The sequence below is a fragment of the Anopheles nili genome, chromosome 3 (genome assembly GCF_943737925.1).
Source record: "Anopheles nili chromosome 3, idAnoNiliSN_F5_01, whole genome shotgun sequence".
In the NCBI taxonomy this organism is placed as follows: Eukaryota; Metazoa; Arthropoda; class Insecta; order Diptera; family Culicidae; genus Anopheles; species Anopheles nili.
The window spans coordinates 72,197,235-72,216,469 of NC_071292.1; the positions used below are offsets into that span (position 1 = coordinate 72,197,235).

At 45.8% G+C, this 19,235-nt stretch overlaps 2 protein-coding genes across 3 annotated transcripts; both read right to left on the minus strand.

The window, feature by feature from the left end:
* Positions 1-1,035: 1,035 nt before the first annotated feature.
* On the minus strand, positions 1,036-7,515 carry LOC128727329 (toll-like receptor 6). Of its 2 annotated transcripts, XM_053821229.1 has the most exons (3): positions 7,465-7,515; positions 6,121-7,294; positions 1,036-3,483 (listed from the first exon to the last, which is right to left on the minus strand). In XM_053821229.1, the coding sequence occupies exons 1-3, from the start codon at positions 7,488-7,490 to the stop codon at positions 1,075-1,077; spliced, it is 3,609 nt and encodes a 1,202-aa protein (XP_053677204.1). In that variant the 5' UTR covers positions 7,491-7,515; the 3' UTR covers positions 1,036-1,074. The 2 variants fall into 2 exon arrangements, with proteins under 2 accessions (XP_053677204.1, XP_053677202.1); XM_053821227.1 differs by having other exon boundaries at positions 1,036-7,294.
* Positions 7,516-8,389: 874 nt separating this feature from the next.
* LOC128725013 (uncharacterized) lies at positions 8,390-16,142 on the minus strand. Its single transcript, XM_053818731.1, has 2 exons — positions 12,628-16,142; positions 8,390-11,987 (listed from the first exon to the last, which is right to left on the minus strand). The coding sequence occupies exons 1-2, from the start codon at positions 16,140-16,142 to the stop codon at positions 8,390-8,392; spliced, it is 7,113 nt and encodes a 2,370-aa protein (XP_053674706.1).
* Positions 16,143-19,235: the final 3,093 nt, after the last annotated feature.

A 19,235-nucleotide genomic window follows, 5' to 3' on the forward strand; every position in this document is an offset into this window, starting at 1 on the left:
CAAAGCTAGCCACACCGAACGGGAAGCAAATCTTTCACGCTACCGAAATAAGATAAAAAATGAAGATGCCCCAGCGGATCCAGAACCAGAAGCTGAACGGGAGGAATGGGAGAAAATGAACACAAAAAAAAACAACTCCACACAAGCGCTGCGCGTAATTATCCGTCTATAATCGTATAATAAATAGATGAATTATTATCGAATTTCTCGAACCGATTTCTTTTCTCTCCTCTCTCGTCTTCTTTCACCACTCCCTTACTCTCTGCCAGGTGTCCGGGGGCAGCTTTCGTTTCCGCCCGATGGATCCTGGACACCTGCCGGGAGCCCGCCAGCTTGAGCACGCGGTGGGCAAAAAAAAGCACACCCAGCACCGTACCAAAATCAATTGTTTCATGTTTGATTCGATTTTACCAGCCCTGTCGAGTTCCAAGGGGAGGCAGTGGAGAGAAGATGGGAGTTTGAGATTTTGGCTACTGGAAGTGAAATCTCTCGTTCTCCATTCATAAAAATTTAAGCCACGTTCGTGATCTGGACTAACGCATAGAGCTCCTGAGATGCTGATGGGGAGCTCGAAAAGAGTACGACTAGGGAAAAGCTGTTCCCTAGGGGTGTTATTTTTATTTAATGTTGTTTTTTGTGTTTAACCTCGCGGTTGGTAGTTTAGGGACTGCCAGTGCATACCCGTTCCGGCGGCAGAACCAACGCATCAGCAACGCTACCAGCATCAACCAATAATAATGACCTGCCGATAATTAGACACCGGCTGGGCAGTGACTGGGTAGGGCGAGCTTTTTTCCGAATCACTAACGAAGAGGCTTGAATAGGACGATGAAAACTTCTCACACCCAAGACTTCTGAGATGCTGACCATGGACTCCGGTGCGTGGAACCGATGGGAAGCCAACTGGAGCACACAATCGCAAGGCTTTCCAATGAAACCAGTAAATTTACTTGAACGCCCTAAGAACAGGTAAGCATAAATGAAAATGTGGTTAATATAAGAAAAATGAACACAAACCGAATCATTATTGCAAGAGTTTCATTTATTGTTCATATAGTAGCCAGTAGAAAGTATTCACTCAGATGGTTTGCATTCCCCAACGGTTCCGAATGCGGATTGTAGCGATATGAATTCCTTGAAAAATGCTTCGCGGATATTCTGGAGGAAATCGCAACTCCACGCCGTACCATCGATGTTGACTGTCTCGAGTTTTGGCAGTCTGTTTGTGACAAGATCGGGTTCAAATCGCTGGAAACGATTTCCACCGAAGGTAAAGCTTTGCAATCGGTAGAAAATCGGTAATTTGTCCAGCTCATCTACGATCAACGTGTTGTTCGACAGATCCAAATCCACCAGCCGCACAAGTTCGCCTGATTCTGCTGAATCGCCAAACGAGTTCACAGTACAGTCCGATGCGTTGAAGACGGTCAACCGCGGCAGCTTCTTCACGATCGTGCCTAGATCTATTTCACTAATCTTATTCAACGTCACATTGAGTACATCCAGGTCGTAGAAAGGATACGCCGACTCCAGCGTCGTGAAACTATTATTCTGCACCGACAATGTCGTTAGTTGGTAATATTCGGAGTTGTCTACCATCACAGTCGACAACTGATTACCATCCACGCTCAGCGTCTCCAGAATAGGGGTGATCTTCACTGATGTCAGCCGGTTGTAGTCCAGACTTAGGTAGGTCAATGTGCTGCCGATACTCATTTGCTGTAGGTCGAAGGTAACAAACTGATTTCCGTGAAGGTCCAATTCTTCAAGGGCTAACTGTGAGGCAAACAAACGCTCGTCAAGAATGCTTAACTTGTTTTCAGACAAGTTGATGTCCTTCAATTGGGGAATGTCGGCAAACAAGAAGGGATCGATCTGTTCGATCGAATTGTTACCCAGTTGAAGAAGCCGCAATGAGTATAACTGTCGGAAGGTTCCATTTCGAAGATTTGACAGCTTATTATCATTTAGGTACAACTCCTCCAATCGATACATTCCATCAAACACTCCCAACGGAAGATCGGTGAGCAACGTGTTGTCGAGATCAAGTATCGTTAATGATTTCAAGCTGGTAAATAGATCTTTTTCGATCGTATTCAATGGGTTTCCTTCAAGGTAGAGCTCAGTCAGGCTTGGAGTATTTAGGAACAAATCCTTTTGGATGTGTGAGATATTGTTTGAAGTAATCTCCAAGTATTCCAGCTTCGATAGATACTTGAACCATACTGGTTTCAACTCTGATAGGTTAGGATTTTCCATGATCGTGAGCAAAGCCAACTTTCGGTTCGTCCGGAAGAAGTGATCCGAAAGCGTAGTGAAATTCATTTTGCTAAAATTCAAACGCGTCAGCTCTTTCAGTCCCGTGATGATGTCCTTCATTTCACCATGGTAGGAGGTTATGTACAGCTCTTGTAGGTTTTTCAGTCCTCGGAATGCATTAACACTGATCGAGTTAAACGGCTTGTTTTGCAGATTTACAGATTCCAATTTAGGTGTTCCAGCAAAGAAGGACTCGTCGATGGAGAAATTCGAGCAACCCTCAATACCGAGGAATTTCAGATTCTCAAGAGACTCGAAATACTTGCCGCTGAAGCTCACATTACAGTTTTCAACATAGAACGATTCTAAATTGTTCAATCCACGCAAAAGGTCTGTTTCCACACCAGACAAAGAATTTTCATTGAATGAAAGAAGTGTAAGGTTTTTCAATGAATTGAACGAGATACGATTCGAGGCCGAATAGTTGGTTCTGTCCATATACAGCTCTTCAAGATTTGGAAGATCTAGGAATAAGTCATCGCCACCATACACAGGTGCGCTATCTACGTATGCGAGCATTGTAAGTGAATCCAATCCACGGAAACAACCGGGCTCCATCGAGTGTATTCTATTACCGTCAAGATTTAGCGTTTCTAACTGATTCATTTCGCTGAATTGACCTGCCTTGAGTTTCTCTATACGATTCCGCTGAAGCCCGAGGAATTTCAGCTGGGGAGTTTTGTTGATTGTCTCCGGGATTTCAGTAAGGTAGTTAGATTCCAACAACACGGTCTCAAGTATCGGAAGGCCTTCGAAGGCATCCTGGGCTAGCTCTTGGATGTAGTTGTGCGACACATCAAGATACACTAGCTTGCTCATATTGAAAACGGATGGCTCAACACGAGTTATTCTATTGCTCGCAATATAAAATTCAGACACACTGCTAGCCAAAGCATCGAATATTCCATTTTGCAAATAGTTAATATCATTGTTCGACAACGAAACGTAATCGAGCTTAGTTTGCATCTTGAAAAGTCCTGCTGGAATGTGTTGGACGTAATTATCATCGATCGAGAAAGTCTCCAGTAAAGGAGTATCGTCCAAGAAACCGTCTTCGATCTCCTTTACATCATTACTTTCGATGTATAGCCTCTGCAGTTCCGACGCTCCGTTCAGGGATCCAGCACTGAGCTTTTGGATGCGGTTTCCTGACAGGTTGAGCTCCTTCAAGCTGCTCAAATTCCTAAACAGTTCTCCGTCAATGGAGGTGAACAAGTTTTCACCAAGGTACAGTTCTTCTAATTCACTCAAGCTATCGAATGTGCCCAAATGGATCTCGTGCAGCAAGTTACCAGTCAGCCAGAGTGCATCCAGATCACGTGTGTTTTCAAACAAATGCACATCAATTTCTCGTAGACGATTGTTTGTAATCGATAATTTTTCCAAACTTGTCAGGTTGACAAAAATGGCTGGGCTCAACGTTGATATGGTGTTATTATCTAGGTATAATTCCTCCAGCATTGAGTTGCTCTCAAAGAGTCCATTGTGTAGATGGGAGATGTAGTTTTCTTGCAGTTCAACGGTAATGAGAATCGATAGAGGCTTGAAAATAGTTTCTGGCAGCAGTTTTAGATTGTTTTTACTTAAATTCAACTCCGATAGTTTGACCAGTGGCAAAAAGGCTTGAGAATCAATCGATTCGAGTCGATTATTTTGCAGCAACAGCTTATCTAATCCGATCAATCCCTTGAATGCATCAGCCGCTATTGTGTGCAAGAAATTGCTGTTCAAATTCAACTCTTCTAGTCGGCTCAAACCATGGAATAGTTCGCCATTTAATTCATGGATCAAATTTTCTGCTAGTGAAAGATGTGTTAATTTGGTCATTTCATCAAAAATTTCTTTGGGCAGGCTCGTTATGTGGTTTTGTGACAAATGTAACTGAATCACGTTTGAAGCACCAGCAAACATTTGTCGGTCGATGGATTGGATGTGGTTGTTTGATAACTCTATTTCCAGCAAGCAAGGTGTGAACTTCACTGACACCAATTCATTATCTTCTGCTCCCAGCACATTCAGAGTATTGGCGATAAGTAATTGATGCAAGTTGAGAGTAAGAAGTTGATTATGCGTAACGTCCAGCTCCTGAAGTGCTAGCTGTGAGGCAAACAAACGCTCGTCAAGCATGCTCAGTTGATTTCTCGACAAATCGATGTCCCTCAAGCGGGGAATGTCGGCAAACAAGAAGGGATCGAGTTGTTCAATTGAATTATTACTCAGTTGCAGAAGCTTCAGGGAATGCAATTGGCGGAAGGTTCCGTTTTGAAGATTTGACAGCTTATTATTGTTTAAAAACAACTCCTCCAAACGATACAATCCATCAAACACTCCCAACGGAAGATCGGTGAGCAACGTGTTGTCGAGATCAAGTGCCGTTAATGATTTCAAGCTGGTGAAAAGATCTTTTTCGATCGTATGCAATGGGTTTCCTTCGAGGTAGAGCTCCTTGAGGATTGGAGTATTTAGGAACAAATCCGGTTGGATATGTGAGATATTGTTTAAACTAATCTCCAAGTATTCCAGCTTCGATAGATACTTGAACCATACTGGTTTCAACTCTGATAGGTTAGGATTTTCCATGATCGTGAGGAAAGCCAACTTTCGGTTCGTCCGGAAGAAGTGATCCGAAAGCGTAGTGAAATTCATTTTGCTAAAATTCAAACGCGTCAGCTCTTTCAGTCCCGTGAGGATGTCCTTCATTTCACCATTGTAGGGAGATATGAACAACTCTCGTAGTTCTTCCATCTTGCGGAATGCATTGACACTAATCGCTTGCAGTTCGATGTTTTGCACGTTAATGGATTGTAGATGCGGTGCTCCAGCAAAGAAGGATTCGTCGATGGCAAAACTGGGGCAACTGTCAAAGCTGATGGTTTCTAAGTACAAATGTTTCTTCAAATAACTGCCGTTGAAGGTCAGTTCACAGTTTTTCACGGAAAGCGACCTCAAGTACTTCAAATCACTTAAAAATCCTGGTTCCAAGCCAGCCAAGGAGTTATCTTCGAGTGAAAGCTTCCTCAAATCCTCTATCGGACTAAACGAGACACGATTAGAGCCTGAATAATCTGTATCGTCCATATTCAACTCTTTAAGATTTGTAATGTCGGAGAACAAATCATCGCCATCGTATTCAGGTGAGTTGTTTTCGAAACTAAGCGAGAAAATCGATTCCAATCCACGGAAACAACCCGGCTCCATCGTGTGTATTCTATTGTCGTCAAGATTTAACTGTTGTAGGTTCTTCAACTCACTGAATTGGCCTGCTTTGACTTTCTCTATGCGATTCTGCTGAAGCTCGAGAGTTTTCAACAGAGGAGTTTTGTTGATTGCCTCCGGAATTTCGGTAAGGTCGTTAGATTCTAATATCAGTACCTCAAGCTTCGGAAGACCTTCCAAGGCATCCTGTTCTAGCTCTTGGATGATATTGTCTGACAAATCGAGATGCTTTAGCTTGCTCAAATTGAAAACGGATGGATCAATATCCTCAAGTTTGTTGCCAGCGAGATATAGCTCAGTTAATTTTTTAGTACCTTCAAATGTTCTCGGCTCCAGACGTTCAATCTCGTTGTTGCTCAACGTAAGCTCTTCTAGTCTCTTTTGTCTCTTAAATAGACCCACCGGGATGTGTTGCACGAAGTTGTCTTTGATCGAGAAAGTCATTAACCACCGATTGTCGGCCAGGAAATCCTCTTCGATCTCTCTTACATCGTTATTTTTAATATACAATCTCATAAGGGATGACGCTCCTTTAAGAGAACCAGCCGTCAGCTTTTGGATGCGATTACCCGTTAAGCTAAGCACACTCAAGTTACTCAAATTCCTGAACAAATTTCCTTCGATGGATGTGAGCAGGTTGTCATTGAGGTGTAATTCATCCAACTTTTTCATGTTATCGAATGTGCCAGGCTGAATGCTCCGCAGGAAGTTACCTGATAGCCATAGTCCCTCCATTGCTGGCTTGTTTTCAAAAATTTGAGGGTCAACTTCCCGTAATCGGTTGAACTCGATCGAAAATCTTTGTAAACTGGTCAGGTTTGCAAATAGGGCTGGATTTAGCACCGATATAGTGTTGTTGTTAAGTTGCAGTGTATCCAGCGATGGGTTACTTTCGAATAGATCATCGTCCAGATGCGAGATGTAGTTTTCTTGAAGCTCAACAGATTTCAGATTCGCTAGAGGCTTGAAAACGCCTGACGGCAGCAATTTCAAATTGTTTTTACCCAAATCTATTTCCTTCAGTTCACGCAGTGGAAGAAAAGCTTGAGGGTCGATAACTTCCAATCGGTTGTTTTGTAGAATCAAATTTTCCAATGCGCCCAAACCTTCAAAACTGTCGGCCATTAATGTGTGAAGGAAGTTGTTTTTCAGATCCAGCTTCCGGAGTATATTCAAAGGACGGAACGGATGTTTCGCTAGGCCAGAGATCAAATTATTTGCAAGACTCAAATGGGTCAAGTTGCTCAGTTCAGCGAATGCATCGGTCGGCCAGGTTTCTATATGATTCTCGGACAAATCTAGACGTTTCAGAGCGACTGCTCCCGAAAACGAATGCGGCTCAATCACTCGCATGCGATTTTTCGTCAATTGCATTTTTTTCAACCTGACTACACCAGTGAAAATACCGGGATATAGACGATCTAGTCGGTTATCATCCAGGTACAGTTCTTCGAGCACAGTCGCATACTGGAACGTATTTGGCAGGATTTCAAACAGATCGCAGCTTGTGATGTTGAGCAGTTCAATCGTGTTATCCTTTGCAAACACTGTGCTAGGAATTGCGGGAATGGTAGACCGTTCGAAGTAAAAATAGTAGTTATAATCCGTATCGAAGTTTATCGTAAGCGCAGCAGTTTCGTTCGGGGTACTAAAATGCAAATCGCTGAGCCTACATTCTGATGGTTCACAAGTCTTTACAATGGGCTCTATTCCGTACACATGGCTTGCTGCCACGCAAAGCCACAACAGGATCCGTAACCTACAGGAGCACAATACGACAAAAATGGTTAGTCCTTGTCCAGGCTTGTTCATAAAATTTGCTCGAAAAGAACACTGGAAGCCATCGTGGCCACTGAACTCGTACGCACATCATTTTTTGTCAATCACTTTACACTAATCCAGCTATAAACCTAATTCTCAACGACTTACCCAAATCCAATCCCCATTTTTGACATCTGAGCTTTCCTGAACCACCTGCAAGAGCAGCTTCCGCTCTACTGAAGAGTGCAGATCGGCTGCCGCCGATTATATTGCAACGTTTCCGCGCAGCGCAATGGGTCAATGGGCTATCAGTGTCCGAATATTACATCACACGTTGCGCTCGTGCATTCCTAGAAGGCTAATGCTTTCAGAGAAAAACCTGGTAAGAGTGAGCCTGGCTTATCTTCAACAATACAGCAACCTTTTGGGCCATAAGAGATTACACAATTTTGATGCACGAATATTATTATTTTTTTGCCTCTTTTGCAAACTCCGCTTTTCACTGATAAGCCTGTGAGCAAAACAAGAACCAGCTTATTCTAACTCTGCGAAGCCAGCGGCTAATCGTTCGTTAGAGATGGGCGTTTCGTGTCAAAAGTCACTTATAATCAAATTAATCTTTGACTGTGGACCTATGGTTTTTTTTGGGTCCTCTTCTAATCTATCAACCGTTTCGCGTGAATGGTGGGAACATCGCAGGATCGCTGCATGGAACCCAACACAAACAATCATTACCGTTGCCAGTTGTTTTTTTTTTTTTGAATTCATATGATGCAAACCTCAAATGGTCCTACTTAGAGGTCATCAAGCGCCAGTAAGAGTAACGATGCACGAATTACGAGAGGGCGAGGAAGATTTGCACATTTGACTACATCAAAAAGATACTTGATCTATGCAGTATAAAGCACTCGCTGTCTTATCGCTGAGTTTGCAAAAATGAATTCTGCAAAACAGTTCATTTAGAACCAAACCTGATAACCTTTTAAACCTGTATATAGAGAGTTTCGGAGAGTTACGAGTATTCTAAATAAAAAAAAAACATGTAGCTAGGTTCAGACAGCTTTATTATATAGAATCCTGAAGTTCGCTTCATTTAAACGCAGCATATACCGTCGACCGTCTTGTTACATATGCGAACAACACCGTCGTCGGTTTCCTGCGGTTTGTACCAGAATTTAACGAGTGCCTCATCCATCGATACTTTCAGATTGCGCAGAAAGTCACACTTCCATTCTGTTCCTTCCACTCCGATCGTTTTCAGCTCGCTATACACCTCGAACAGGTCAGTCACGGGGAAAGTATCGAACTTGTTGCCTCCAAAGATGAAGTTCTGCATTTTTCTGTAGTACCCGAACGTTCTCAAGTCCAAACTCGTGAGATTGTTATTCGATACATCCAGGTGAGTCATGTAGTTCGCCGAACTGAGACCATCGGTCTTGATGCTTCGCACGTGGCTGTTCGATACGTTCAGCATGTCAAGGGACAGCATCTCGGTGCAAAGTTTTCCCAAGTCCAGTTCTTCTAGCTCGTTAAACGACACGTCTAGTGCGGTCATAATCTTGAACTTGTACAAGCTATCGAGACTAAGGAAGCGATTGCGTACGGCCGACAGGGAGGTCAACATGCCGTACCCATCCGTCCCCGTGAGGTTCACCTCGATCGACGTTAGTTTGTTATCGTCGATGGAAAGCTTCTCAAGAGTGGGCGATACTTTGAGGAACGTAAGCTCGTTACCATGCATAAACAAAATGAGCAAGTTCTCCGCAAATGCCATCGTGCTCTGATCAAACGCTGAGAATTTGTTGTACGACAGGTCGAGCGCCTGTAACGGTACCCCAGCAAATATTCGTGAATCCAGCGTCTTCAGCTTGTTGTGTGCAAGATGCACCGTTTCCAGTTTCTCCAAGCCATCGAACACCGCTGGCGTTAACCTTTCGATGCGGTTATTTTCGAGAGACACAATTCTCAGTGAGTACAGTTGGCTAAACACATCTTCCGGTAGTTCCGACAGCTGGTTGTTGCTCAGGTCAAGCTCAGCCAACATGTCCAGATTAGCGAAGATTGCCATGGGCAGGCTACTTAGATTGGCGTCGGCAATACGCAGGTTTGTGAGACTGTATGTTTTGGAAAACAAACCGGCAGGAAGCGATTTGAGGGGATTTTCTGATACATCCAATGACTCGAGCAGGCCTAGTGGATCGAACACACCTGCCTCCAGCGATGACAAGCTGTTGTTCAGCAGTGTAAGCTCCTTCAGATATGGCACGTAGCTAAAGAAATCCTTAGGCAGCGTGGTGAACCGTTTATTATCAGAAATGGAAAGTTTCTTCAGCGAGAGAGTGTAACGGAAAAATGAAGCTGGTAAGTTGGCGAACGTAGGCATTTGTGCGTAGAACTCGGCCAATTTAGACTTGTTTTTGAGCAGCTCATGCGGCAGTTGCATATTTGCAAACGATAGCGACAGAACTCGCATTCGGCTAAGCTCGATCAGTCCACTCAAATCGGTGACGGTAGCTTCATTGTCATTCAGGATTACTTCTTCCACCTTTTCTATGCCTCGCATAGATGCTTCGTCAACCCTAACCAATCGGTTCTCCGATATGTCCAATTTCTCCAGCTTCACAAGGGAAGCGAACGGACTGTTCTTAAGCTCTGTGAGGCTCGTATTCTGCAAAAATAGCTGTTCCAGTTTGTTCAGGTCTTTAAATGTGGCATTAGTGACCTCTCCTAGCGGATTCCTGCTGAGATCTAGGTTCTCTAGCTTCCATGGAAAAACATCCTCTAGTGGACCAGTGAGCAAATTTCCCGATAAATCTAACTCTTTAAGATGCATGCTAAACTGGAATGCATCATTCGAAATGCTACGAAGCTGGTTATTACTTAAATCCAACCCCTCCAGATTGCGCAATTGTTCCAGGCGGAGCGTGCTTATTTCGTTTCCGCTCAACAACAGCTCCTTGATCGACATATTGCCGCTCGTAGCAGTTGATTTGATCCTGTTATTCGTCAGGGAAAGTGTTTTCAAAGTCGGCAACACAGTCACAGCTTTCGGAATCTCTTCCAGCTCATTATTATTGAGAATAATCTTTTTCACGTGCTTCATTCCAGCAAAGGCATCGTCTGGTAGGTAGCTAATGTGATTACCCGATAAGTCTAATTCATCCAGGACAGTTAAGTTTGCTAGTGAGTTTGATACATTACGCAGCTGGTTTTTAGCTAGATCTAATTCATCTAGCCGCTCGAGAGGTGCTAACAACGCCGGATTTAGCTCAGTTATTTTGTTCTCGCGTAGCGATAAATAGCCCAGAAAATGTTGATTCTCAAATATGCGGTCTGGAATATCCTTAAGCCCACAGTGATCCATTGACAGCGTCGAAAGCATAATTGGTCTCAAAAACTGATCGTCAATCCTATCCTCCAATGGGTTATTGTCCAGATACAGTTCCTTCAGCAACCTGGTGCCCACTAGAAAATCACCACGGATGAACCCTATCAAATTATTTTTAAGGAACAACTTTTTCAAGAATTGATGATTTCGAAACAAACTTCCCTCGAACATCGTAATTCCATTATTTTCCAAATCCAGTATCTGGATGGAACGCAACGAATCGAACGTTCCAATAGGAATGTTTCCAAGTTGGTTATTCTCTAGCAGCAATGTGGTTAGGTTCTGAAGATTTTTGAAAAGGGCCGCTTCAACCGATTTTAGTCTGTTATGCTCAAGCGCCAGTTCGTCTAAGATGGGAACATTATCGAACAAATCTGGATGTAGCTGCTCTAGCGAGTTATTTGTTAGCTTCAGTACTTGTAGAGCAACGGTATTGCGAAACAGATCCTTCGGTAGCTCCACTAGTTTATTGATGGACAGGTTCAGCTCGAAAAGGATAGTCTGCGAGCTAAATGTCTCTGGTGCGAGAGCTGTTAAACGGTTTCCTTCCAGATAGATGTAATGTAGGTTCGGCATTGGTTTAAACGCATCTGCTTCGATGAAACTGATTCGGTTATTCTTCAACACCAACTTACGTAATGTTGGCATACCGACAAAGCAGCCGTTGCTGATGCGCTCGATGAAATTGAAGCTCAGATACAGCTCTCCCAAAAGCTCTAAGTCTTCAAATAATCCGTCCGACAGCTCCACGATACGGTTATGATCCACGTTTAAATCAGTGAGCTCGGTCAAACCGGCGAAAAGCTTCCGGGGTAGAACTCTTATCTTGTTCCGGGACAGACGAAGCGCTTTTAACTTCTTCAATCCTTGAAACGTAAACTCTCCCACCTCATCGATGCGGTTACTGCCAAAATTGATGAGCACCAGTTCGGTAGCATTGCTGAACATGAAACTGTAAAGCGTCGGTATGCGATTCAATTGCATTCTCAATCTTTGTAGCCCAAATGCACCGCTAAACGTGTCCGGATCTACCCTCTGCACGTCCGATTTTTGCATGTCAAGGATGTCCAATTTGTCACCGTAATCAGCAAACAAGGCCGGTGGGACAATCGACAAACGCGATCCCTCGAAGCACGTCTCGACCATGCCACTTTCTACCGTGAGCCGGAATTTGTAAGCGCTGATATCTTCCGCCAAACTCAGCTCGTCCAGCAGAAATTCACACTCATTGTCGTCGCATTCGAACTCTACTACACCTAGCGCCCCAGCGATAAGGCAGCACAGTGTGAACACTTGCAAAATACTGAAAGCGAGACACGACATTATTCTAAACAGCACGAATCGTGAAGGATTGTACTACACTACCTCATGATCCAGCGACCCATCGCAACAGTCGTGCCGTTCTGCGCACAGAATCAGCGCGCATCCGAAACGGAACTGAGTGGCTCGCGATGCTGTGTGCAAAGTAAATATGAAAGATTACGCATGACCTTGAAGCGTATCAGCTTCTTTTTGACTGTATGTCATCTTGGCCAGCAACAGGTTCGTTTTTTTTGTTCTCACTGTGGCAAGTCACGCGTTATGAAGGATCGGTTGATTGGTTAGCTGTTTATGTTGATGTTTTTTTTCGGTCAGATCGTTCATCTCTATCAAGTTTCAATCTACCACAACCCATGACTTGTGAGGCGATAAACCAGTAACACTTAATCTTTGAAATTTGCTTCACCAAGCAAAAGAGGTTCTATGATTTGACGGCAATTTCGGTTTTGCGCTTGCTTCTACTTGATTTTCGCAATATCTTCAATTTTCGTAAAGACAGGATACCAACATATCGCACTCTTTATTCTCGTTCAACGTTGAATAACAGAATTCTTACCAACTCTTTGATCATACGTTGATCCCATTACTCCACCATCCTGCTCGTTCATGCTAACCGTGTTTACTTGCAGAAAAGATTGCTGACACGTCCAATGGTGCATGTGGGGGCCTCTTCTACACCATGCTTCCAAAAACTAACATCCTTGTCCTCGATGTAGTTTTCTAGCTCGTCGAGGAAGCTGGGCTCCCAGGCGGTACCCTCCAGACCGAGCATTTCGAGATCCTTAAAGCTGGCTAACAACTCCTCGACAGAGAACCGCTGGAACGCATTACCACCGAATATGAAGCTCTCTATTGCCGGGAAGTAGCCATAAGCATCCATCTCCAGGTTTGCTAACTTGTTGCCCGACACGTCCAACACCTCGAGAAAAGCGTGCACTTCTATCTCCGCAAGATCGAGCTCCTCAACGCTGCAATGGGACACGTTCAGCACTTCCAGGACAGACATGGTTTTTGAAATTCTTCCCAGTTCCAGCACCCGCAGCTCGCCGTTGTATGATGCGTCCAAATCCTCCAGATTGTTGAATCGGTACAGCGAATCCAGCTCAGTGAATTTGTTGTTCGCTATCGAGAGGCTACGCAAGTTGTACGACGGCGAGTTGTCCACCGTGATCTCCGTCAGCTGATTGTTTTCCACGTACAGTTCTTCGAGATCCTCCGTCACACGAATCGACACGAGCTGGTTGTCATCGAGATCCAGCTCGATCAACGTTTTGGCAAACGTGGTTTGCTGGAGATCAAACGAGGTGAACTTGTTCGACGACAGATCGAGTAGCTCCAGATCGAGCGAATCGTGGAACAGTTGCGGATCAAGACTGCTCAGCTCGTTACCGCTCAGATCGATCACACGAAGGTTTTTCAAGTCATCAAACAATGCAGATTCTAACGTTTTCAGATGGTTGTTGTCCAACGAAAGTGTTCTCAGGGAGTACAAGTTTCTGAACACACCAATCGCCAATCCGTTCGCCAGTTGGTTTTCTCCCAAATCAAGGTTTTCGAGATCGAACAGATTGTCAAATAAGCCCATCGGGAGCGTCCGTAGCTTCATGTCAGACAAATCGAGCACCTCTAGACTAACTACTTTCGCAAACACATCGCGATCCAGCTCTCCGACCGGATTGCCCGAAAGATACAGCTCATCCAACCCATCCAATGTATCAAATATCCCCTTTTCGAACTGCGACAAACCGTTCCGAGTGAGCACCAGCGTCTGCAAGTTAGACAGATCCTTAAACCACTGCTTGTTCAATCCGCCCAACTTGCCATTGTTAGCGATCGCTAACGTTTTCAACTTTTTGTTGAAATGGAAAAACCTTCCCGGAAGGGGACTAGCAACGCAATCGAACAAGTACAGCTCTCTCAGCCGCTGATTGTTCTGGAGCAGATCCTCGGGGAAGTCGATTGCTCCGGGTCCGAACGAGATCGTTTTCAGGTTGCCCAAGTGTTTGAACGTGTTAGTATCAATGCGTGACACGGGGTTGTTATTGATGAGCAGCTTTTCGAGCATTTCCAGCCCGCGCAAGGACGCACCCTCCAGTCGCTGCACTCGATTCTCGTCGAGGTCGAGCAGCTCCAGCGATGACATACCGTAGAACGGACTGCCACTGATGTCCGACAAGCTAACATTCTCAAGGGAAAGCTTCTCAACTTTGCGCAAATCCCGGAAGCTATTCGCTTCCATCGTCACAAGCGGATTGTCGGCCAGGTGCAGTTGCTTTAGCTTCCACAGACTCGCAAAGCTATTTGCTAGCGGTCCTTCTAGATGATTACTGGAAAGGTTCAACTTCTCGAGGTTGGTGTTCTTCGCGAACGTGCTTGGAGGAATGCTGCGGATGTGGTTCCGATCGAGATGTAACTCCTTCAGTGACTCTAGCCGCTCAAAGCTCTGTGGTGTGATGGTTTCGATGAAGTTTTCTGACAGGTACAGCTCCTTGAGACGCTGCATCATGCTCCAGCTTTGCGGATCGATGTCACGCAGACGGTTGCGTGTAAGTGAAAGCGTTGACAAGCGTAACAGAGCTCGCAGAGCATCCGGTACATCGTCTATCATGTTACCATCAGCATACAGCTCGTGCAATTGCTTCGCCTTGCTGAACATATCATCTGGAAGCTCGCGGAACTTATTGTCAGAAATGTCCAGCAGCTCCAGACGGGGTAGATCCAGGAGAGCCGGTGAAAGCGAGTCAAGGTCATTATCGGCCAAATAGAGTTCCTCGAGACAGGTGGATACGGCTGCAAACAACCCATCCGGAAGCTGCTTGATGTTGTTGTTTTCCAGCGAGACTTCCTTCAGGCTCTTTTGGTTGGCGAACAGCTTTGCCGGGATCTCGTCGATAAGGTTTTCCTCGAGCGAGAGCACGCGTAGTTGCATCGAATCGTCCAGGAAGCGCTCGTCCACGCGCCGGATGACATTCTGCTCCAGTTCCAGCTTACGCAATCGGTCTAGCCCTTTGAGAGCGCCAGCTTTAAGCTCTTCTAGCTGGTTTTCGTTTATGTACAGCTTTTCCAACGAAGATAGCCCCACGAACAAGCCACCATCGATCGATGATAGGCTGTTGTCTTCCAAGTCCAGCGTTTCCAGTCGCTTCAGCCCATCGAACGTCCCTGGAACGATCTTGTGAATGACATTTCCCTCGAGCTGGAGCACCTTCAGACTGTTCGCGTTCTTGAGCAGGTGCTTATCGAGCACTCGGATTTCGTTGTGCTGCAGCGCCAGGTCTTCCAGGTTCTTCAAGCCCGCCAACACGGCTGGCTGCAGTTCTTCAATGGAGTTGTTGTTCAGCTTCAGTATCTCCAGGTTGGTGTTACCTGCGAAGATCGCATCATCCAGCCGCTCGATATAGTTGTCGGCCAGGACGAGCTCCCGCAAGTGCCCCAATGGAACGAACGTGCTCGGAGACAGCAGTTTCAGATTGTTGCCCTCCAGATCCAGCTCCGTCAGCGAGGATAATGGCCCGAACGCCTGCGGATCGATAGATGACAGCTCGTTCTCCTTCAGAATCAACTTCCGCAGAGCCGTCAGCCCGACGAAGGTGTTCCGCGACAATCCAGAGAGGTAGTTATGGTCCAGATGCAGCTCCCGAAGTTGTCCCAGTTCCTCGAACAGGCGATCCGGAAGCTCTTCGGCGTGGTTATGATCAAGATTCAACTCCGTCAGCTGGCTCATGCCAGCAAACGTTTTAGCCGCAAACTGGGCGATTTTATTGCGTGACAAACGCAGCGTCTCCAAGTCGTCTAGTCCGCGGAATGCGAACTCATTCACAGTGACGATACGGTTCCCGCCAAGGTTAAGCCGCAACAGCTTCGTCGCACGCACAAACGCATCATCGTGCAGCACCGTGAGATGGTTCTTCTGCAGCTGTAAGTACTTCAGCTCGTGCGCATCATCGAAAGTATGCGCCTCGAGCAGTTCTACATCGCAGTCCTCCATCTTGAGCGAAACCACGTTCTCATTGTCGGCGAACAGGGAGGGCGGAATGATGGGCAAAGACGAGTAGGCGATTTCCACCTCCACGAACGATCCGCTACCATCGCCACCCGTGCTGATGATCGCTTCCGACACCTCGTCCGGCGTGTCCATGTAGAGGTTCCACAGCTTGCACTCACGCCCGTGCAGATGGCAGCTGAACGTCGATTGTCCTGGGAGGGCAGCTGTTGTCGTGCCCGCCAGCGCCAGCACCAGCATCAGTGGCATTAGCCACCGCACCATGATGCTGCAACGAGAAAAGTGAGGTAAAAATAGAAAGCTGTTTCGCCATTTGAATTTCCTATCCCCGTTGCACAAGCTGAAGAAAATGAAAATTTTCGCATCACTGGGCCGGGTTGTCTTTCCCCAGCTACCGTACTTGACACATGAACTTTTCATCGCCAGCAACGATCGTTGGGTTGGCTTAAGTGTTGGAGAAGAAAACTCCATCCACAGCTTGCTTCGATCAATGAGCCTTTAATGTTAATACATGCAATTTTGCAATGCACATCAATTAGAACAGTTATGCTAGACTTTGGAGATTTCAAATTCTAAAACAAGCGCCGTTACAATATATCAATCAACCGTAACTCAATTAACAAACACCACAAATCAACACCCAACCAATTCCAACCACCCATGCCTGGTGCAACCTGCAACGTACTTCTGTTTGCGTTCCATTTTTATCCGCTCATAATAGCACCACAATTACTGCCACCAGGAACAACACCTTCAGCGGCACGCTTCTAAAACCACCGTACGGCTAATTTATCCCTGCTTTACGATGCTCATTTGCCGAGCATCAGAACGGAACTGAGCGCCCCTGGCACCGGTTCGGTAGCTAGCTTGTAGCAAAATTTTGTCACCCGTACCACCTTTGCCGGACCGGCTATCGGCACGTTTTATTTTAAATCCCGCACCACTTCGCGTACGCGCAAAACGATTCTACATAATTCCGTCTGGTTGCAACAAAAAGAAAAATAACAGTCCCGTGCATTGCAGTGAAAGTTTCCGCGACGCGTCACGAAAATTGGCCAACTGTTTGTGACAATCCGCTTTCCCGGTACAGTCCGGGTATCTCTTAGCAAACCCTGCAAACAAGGCCCGATAGGCGATCAGCTGCGCCGGAATCGTTGACCTTTGCTTGGCGCGATTTGAGCGATGTGCGCCGACAGCGATACATTTCCGTTGATCAATCAACCGAGCCAAGCGTCGGCTTCAATTGCCAGTTTAGTCTGGTAGGCCCTGTCGCGGAAGGAACGCGCTTCTAAACAACGCGTCCGGCTATCCTCGCGCCTGCCCGTCTGTGGTGAGGTGCGTAAATAAATGGAGCCGCGCGGGAAAACCACGAGCGAAGGTGTCTTGATATTTATACACTAGCGCCGTTATTCTATTTCGGGCCGGACCGCGATCAAAGTGGATTTATTTGCATAGCCAGTTGAGATAGGTTTGCGTTTTTGTGTGTGTGTTTTTTTTTGTTCGCTCCTTTTGTTTTGTATCAAATAATGCCGTACGGTACGCGTGGTGACACTTGCTTCGTTGCCAAAATATGTGGCGTACAGCACACGCCACTAATTATTTCTCTCTTCCGCGTCCGAGTGACGATGGGCAGGTGAAGCGAAGTGTATGAGAGGCCCTTAAAATTACGCTTCATTCGAGAGCATCTTTGCCTTTTCGAGACGCGCATTTTATCTTCATAATTCATGCCAAACAACGAAACAGTCGCCCGCTTTCCTGCCGTGATGAAGATATTCGTAACAGCGAACGACGGGCAATCTGCTCCACTGGGCCAAGCAACGATACAAAAAAAAAACCCACACACAAAAGATCTGAATGAAGAAAAAAGGGCACTGCTCTGCTTCCATTCGCATGAGTTGGAAATGAAAAATAAAATAGAAAACTGCTCTGCGGCGTGGCGCACAGAAGCCGGCAACGGTTGCTGTTACAAAACTTCAATCATCCAACCCCACTGTTTCTGGCCAGGCTCCCGCATGGACACACCATAATGGGTGCGCGTCGAAACGTCGAAAAACTATGCCCAAAGCGCGATCTGATAAATGCTCTAGCGATCCTCGGCAGCACCGTCACCGGTCGGTTGGTGCGGCGATTATAGCGCTTTTCCTAGGCACCATCCTAGCGAGATCGAAACCACGGGCGAAGACGCTCGAAGTTCAATCATCACCCCACGGCCTGGCCACCTTTCCGTTCGACATCACCCAAAAACACACACACACACACCCGCCTCGGGGGTATTCATCCGGAGCCGCTGGGATGCGCAGAATGGTCAGTCGTGGCGAGGCTACTATTAAATGGTCCCGCGATCGGACATTCTTACACGCCAGCGTAGCGCAGACGAGGCTACCGAAGGCATCGGGCCACAATGGGAGGCTGTAATTTTCCCGGTAGCTACCGTTTTCGTTGCGGGGTCTAATGTTTTATCGTACAGTAATCGAAATCCATCATCAAATCAAAGAGACTCCATTAGGAGCCAGCAAAGCTAGGCGAAGCGTTCGAGTTTAGAGTGGATTATCGTTCTTATTTCCCTGTCCGCAGCGTGGCTAAGGACGAGAAGCAGAAGAAGTGCTTATAAAAAGTATCTGAAAGTAGTCCACAATTGCTAGGGACTTTATGTTTGTCTGCTTCATTGTCTTATCAATTCGATTCGTTGAATACCTTTTATAGACCAGCAAATTTGTTCTAAAATCCGTCAACTAGTTAGAAATCGTCATACACCTATTTGAATGGATAACTTTACTCATGTTTTAAATTACCGGTAAGATTGCTATAGGTTTAGTAGATTCCTTCGAAAGAAATCATCCTAATCCAGATTCAACTAAGAAATACCATTTGAATCCAAATTGACGCTTCGCCCTAGGGAGATAAGATCCGTGAGTTGACCTTTAACAGTAGCCAGTTGGGTCGTCGTCATCTGAACTGTCCTCTCTCGAGCAAGATGATGCCCACCAACAAAATCAACAACGACAACGACGACTGGCGTAAAGCGACCATTTTCTGTTGACTCATCCCACCGATGGCTCGCATCAGAAGAACGCAAAGCTCCCGATCCTGGATTAGCGTTGTCCCAGGAACTCCTTCGTTGCTTCATCCGTTCCATCAATTACCACGAGCGCGAGGAAACTGCCACCAACCGTCATGTTACGGGCCTTGCTGTCCTTGCAGCCTTGCATCCCTTCAGATTTCCACCCA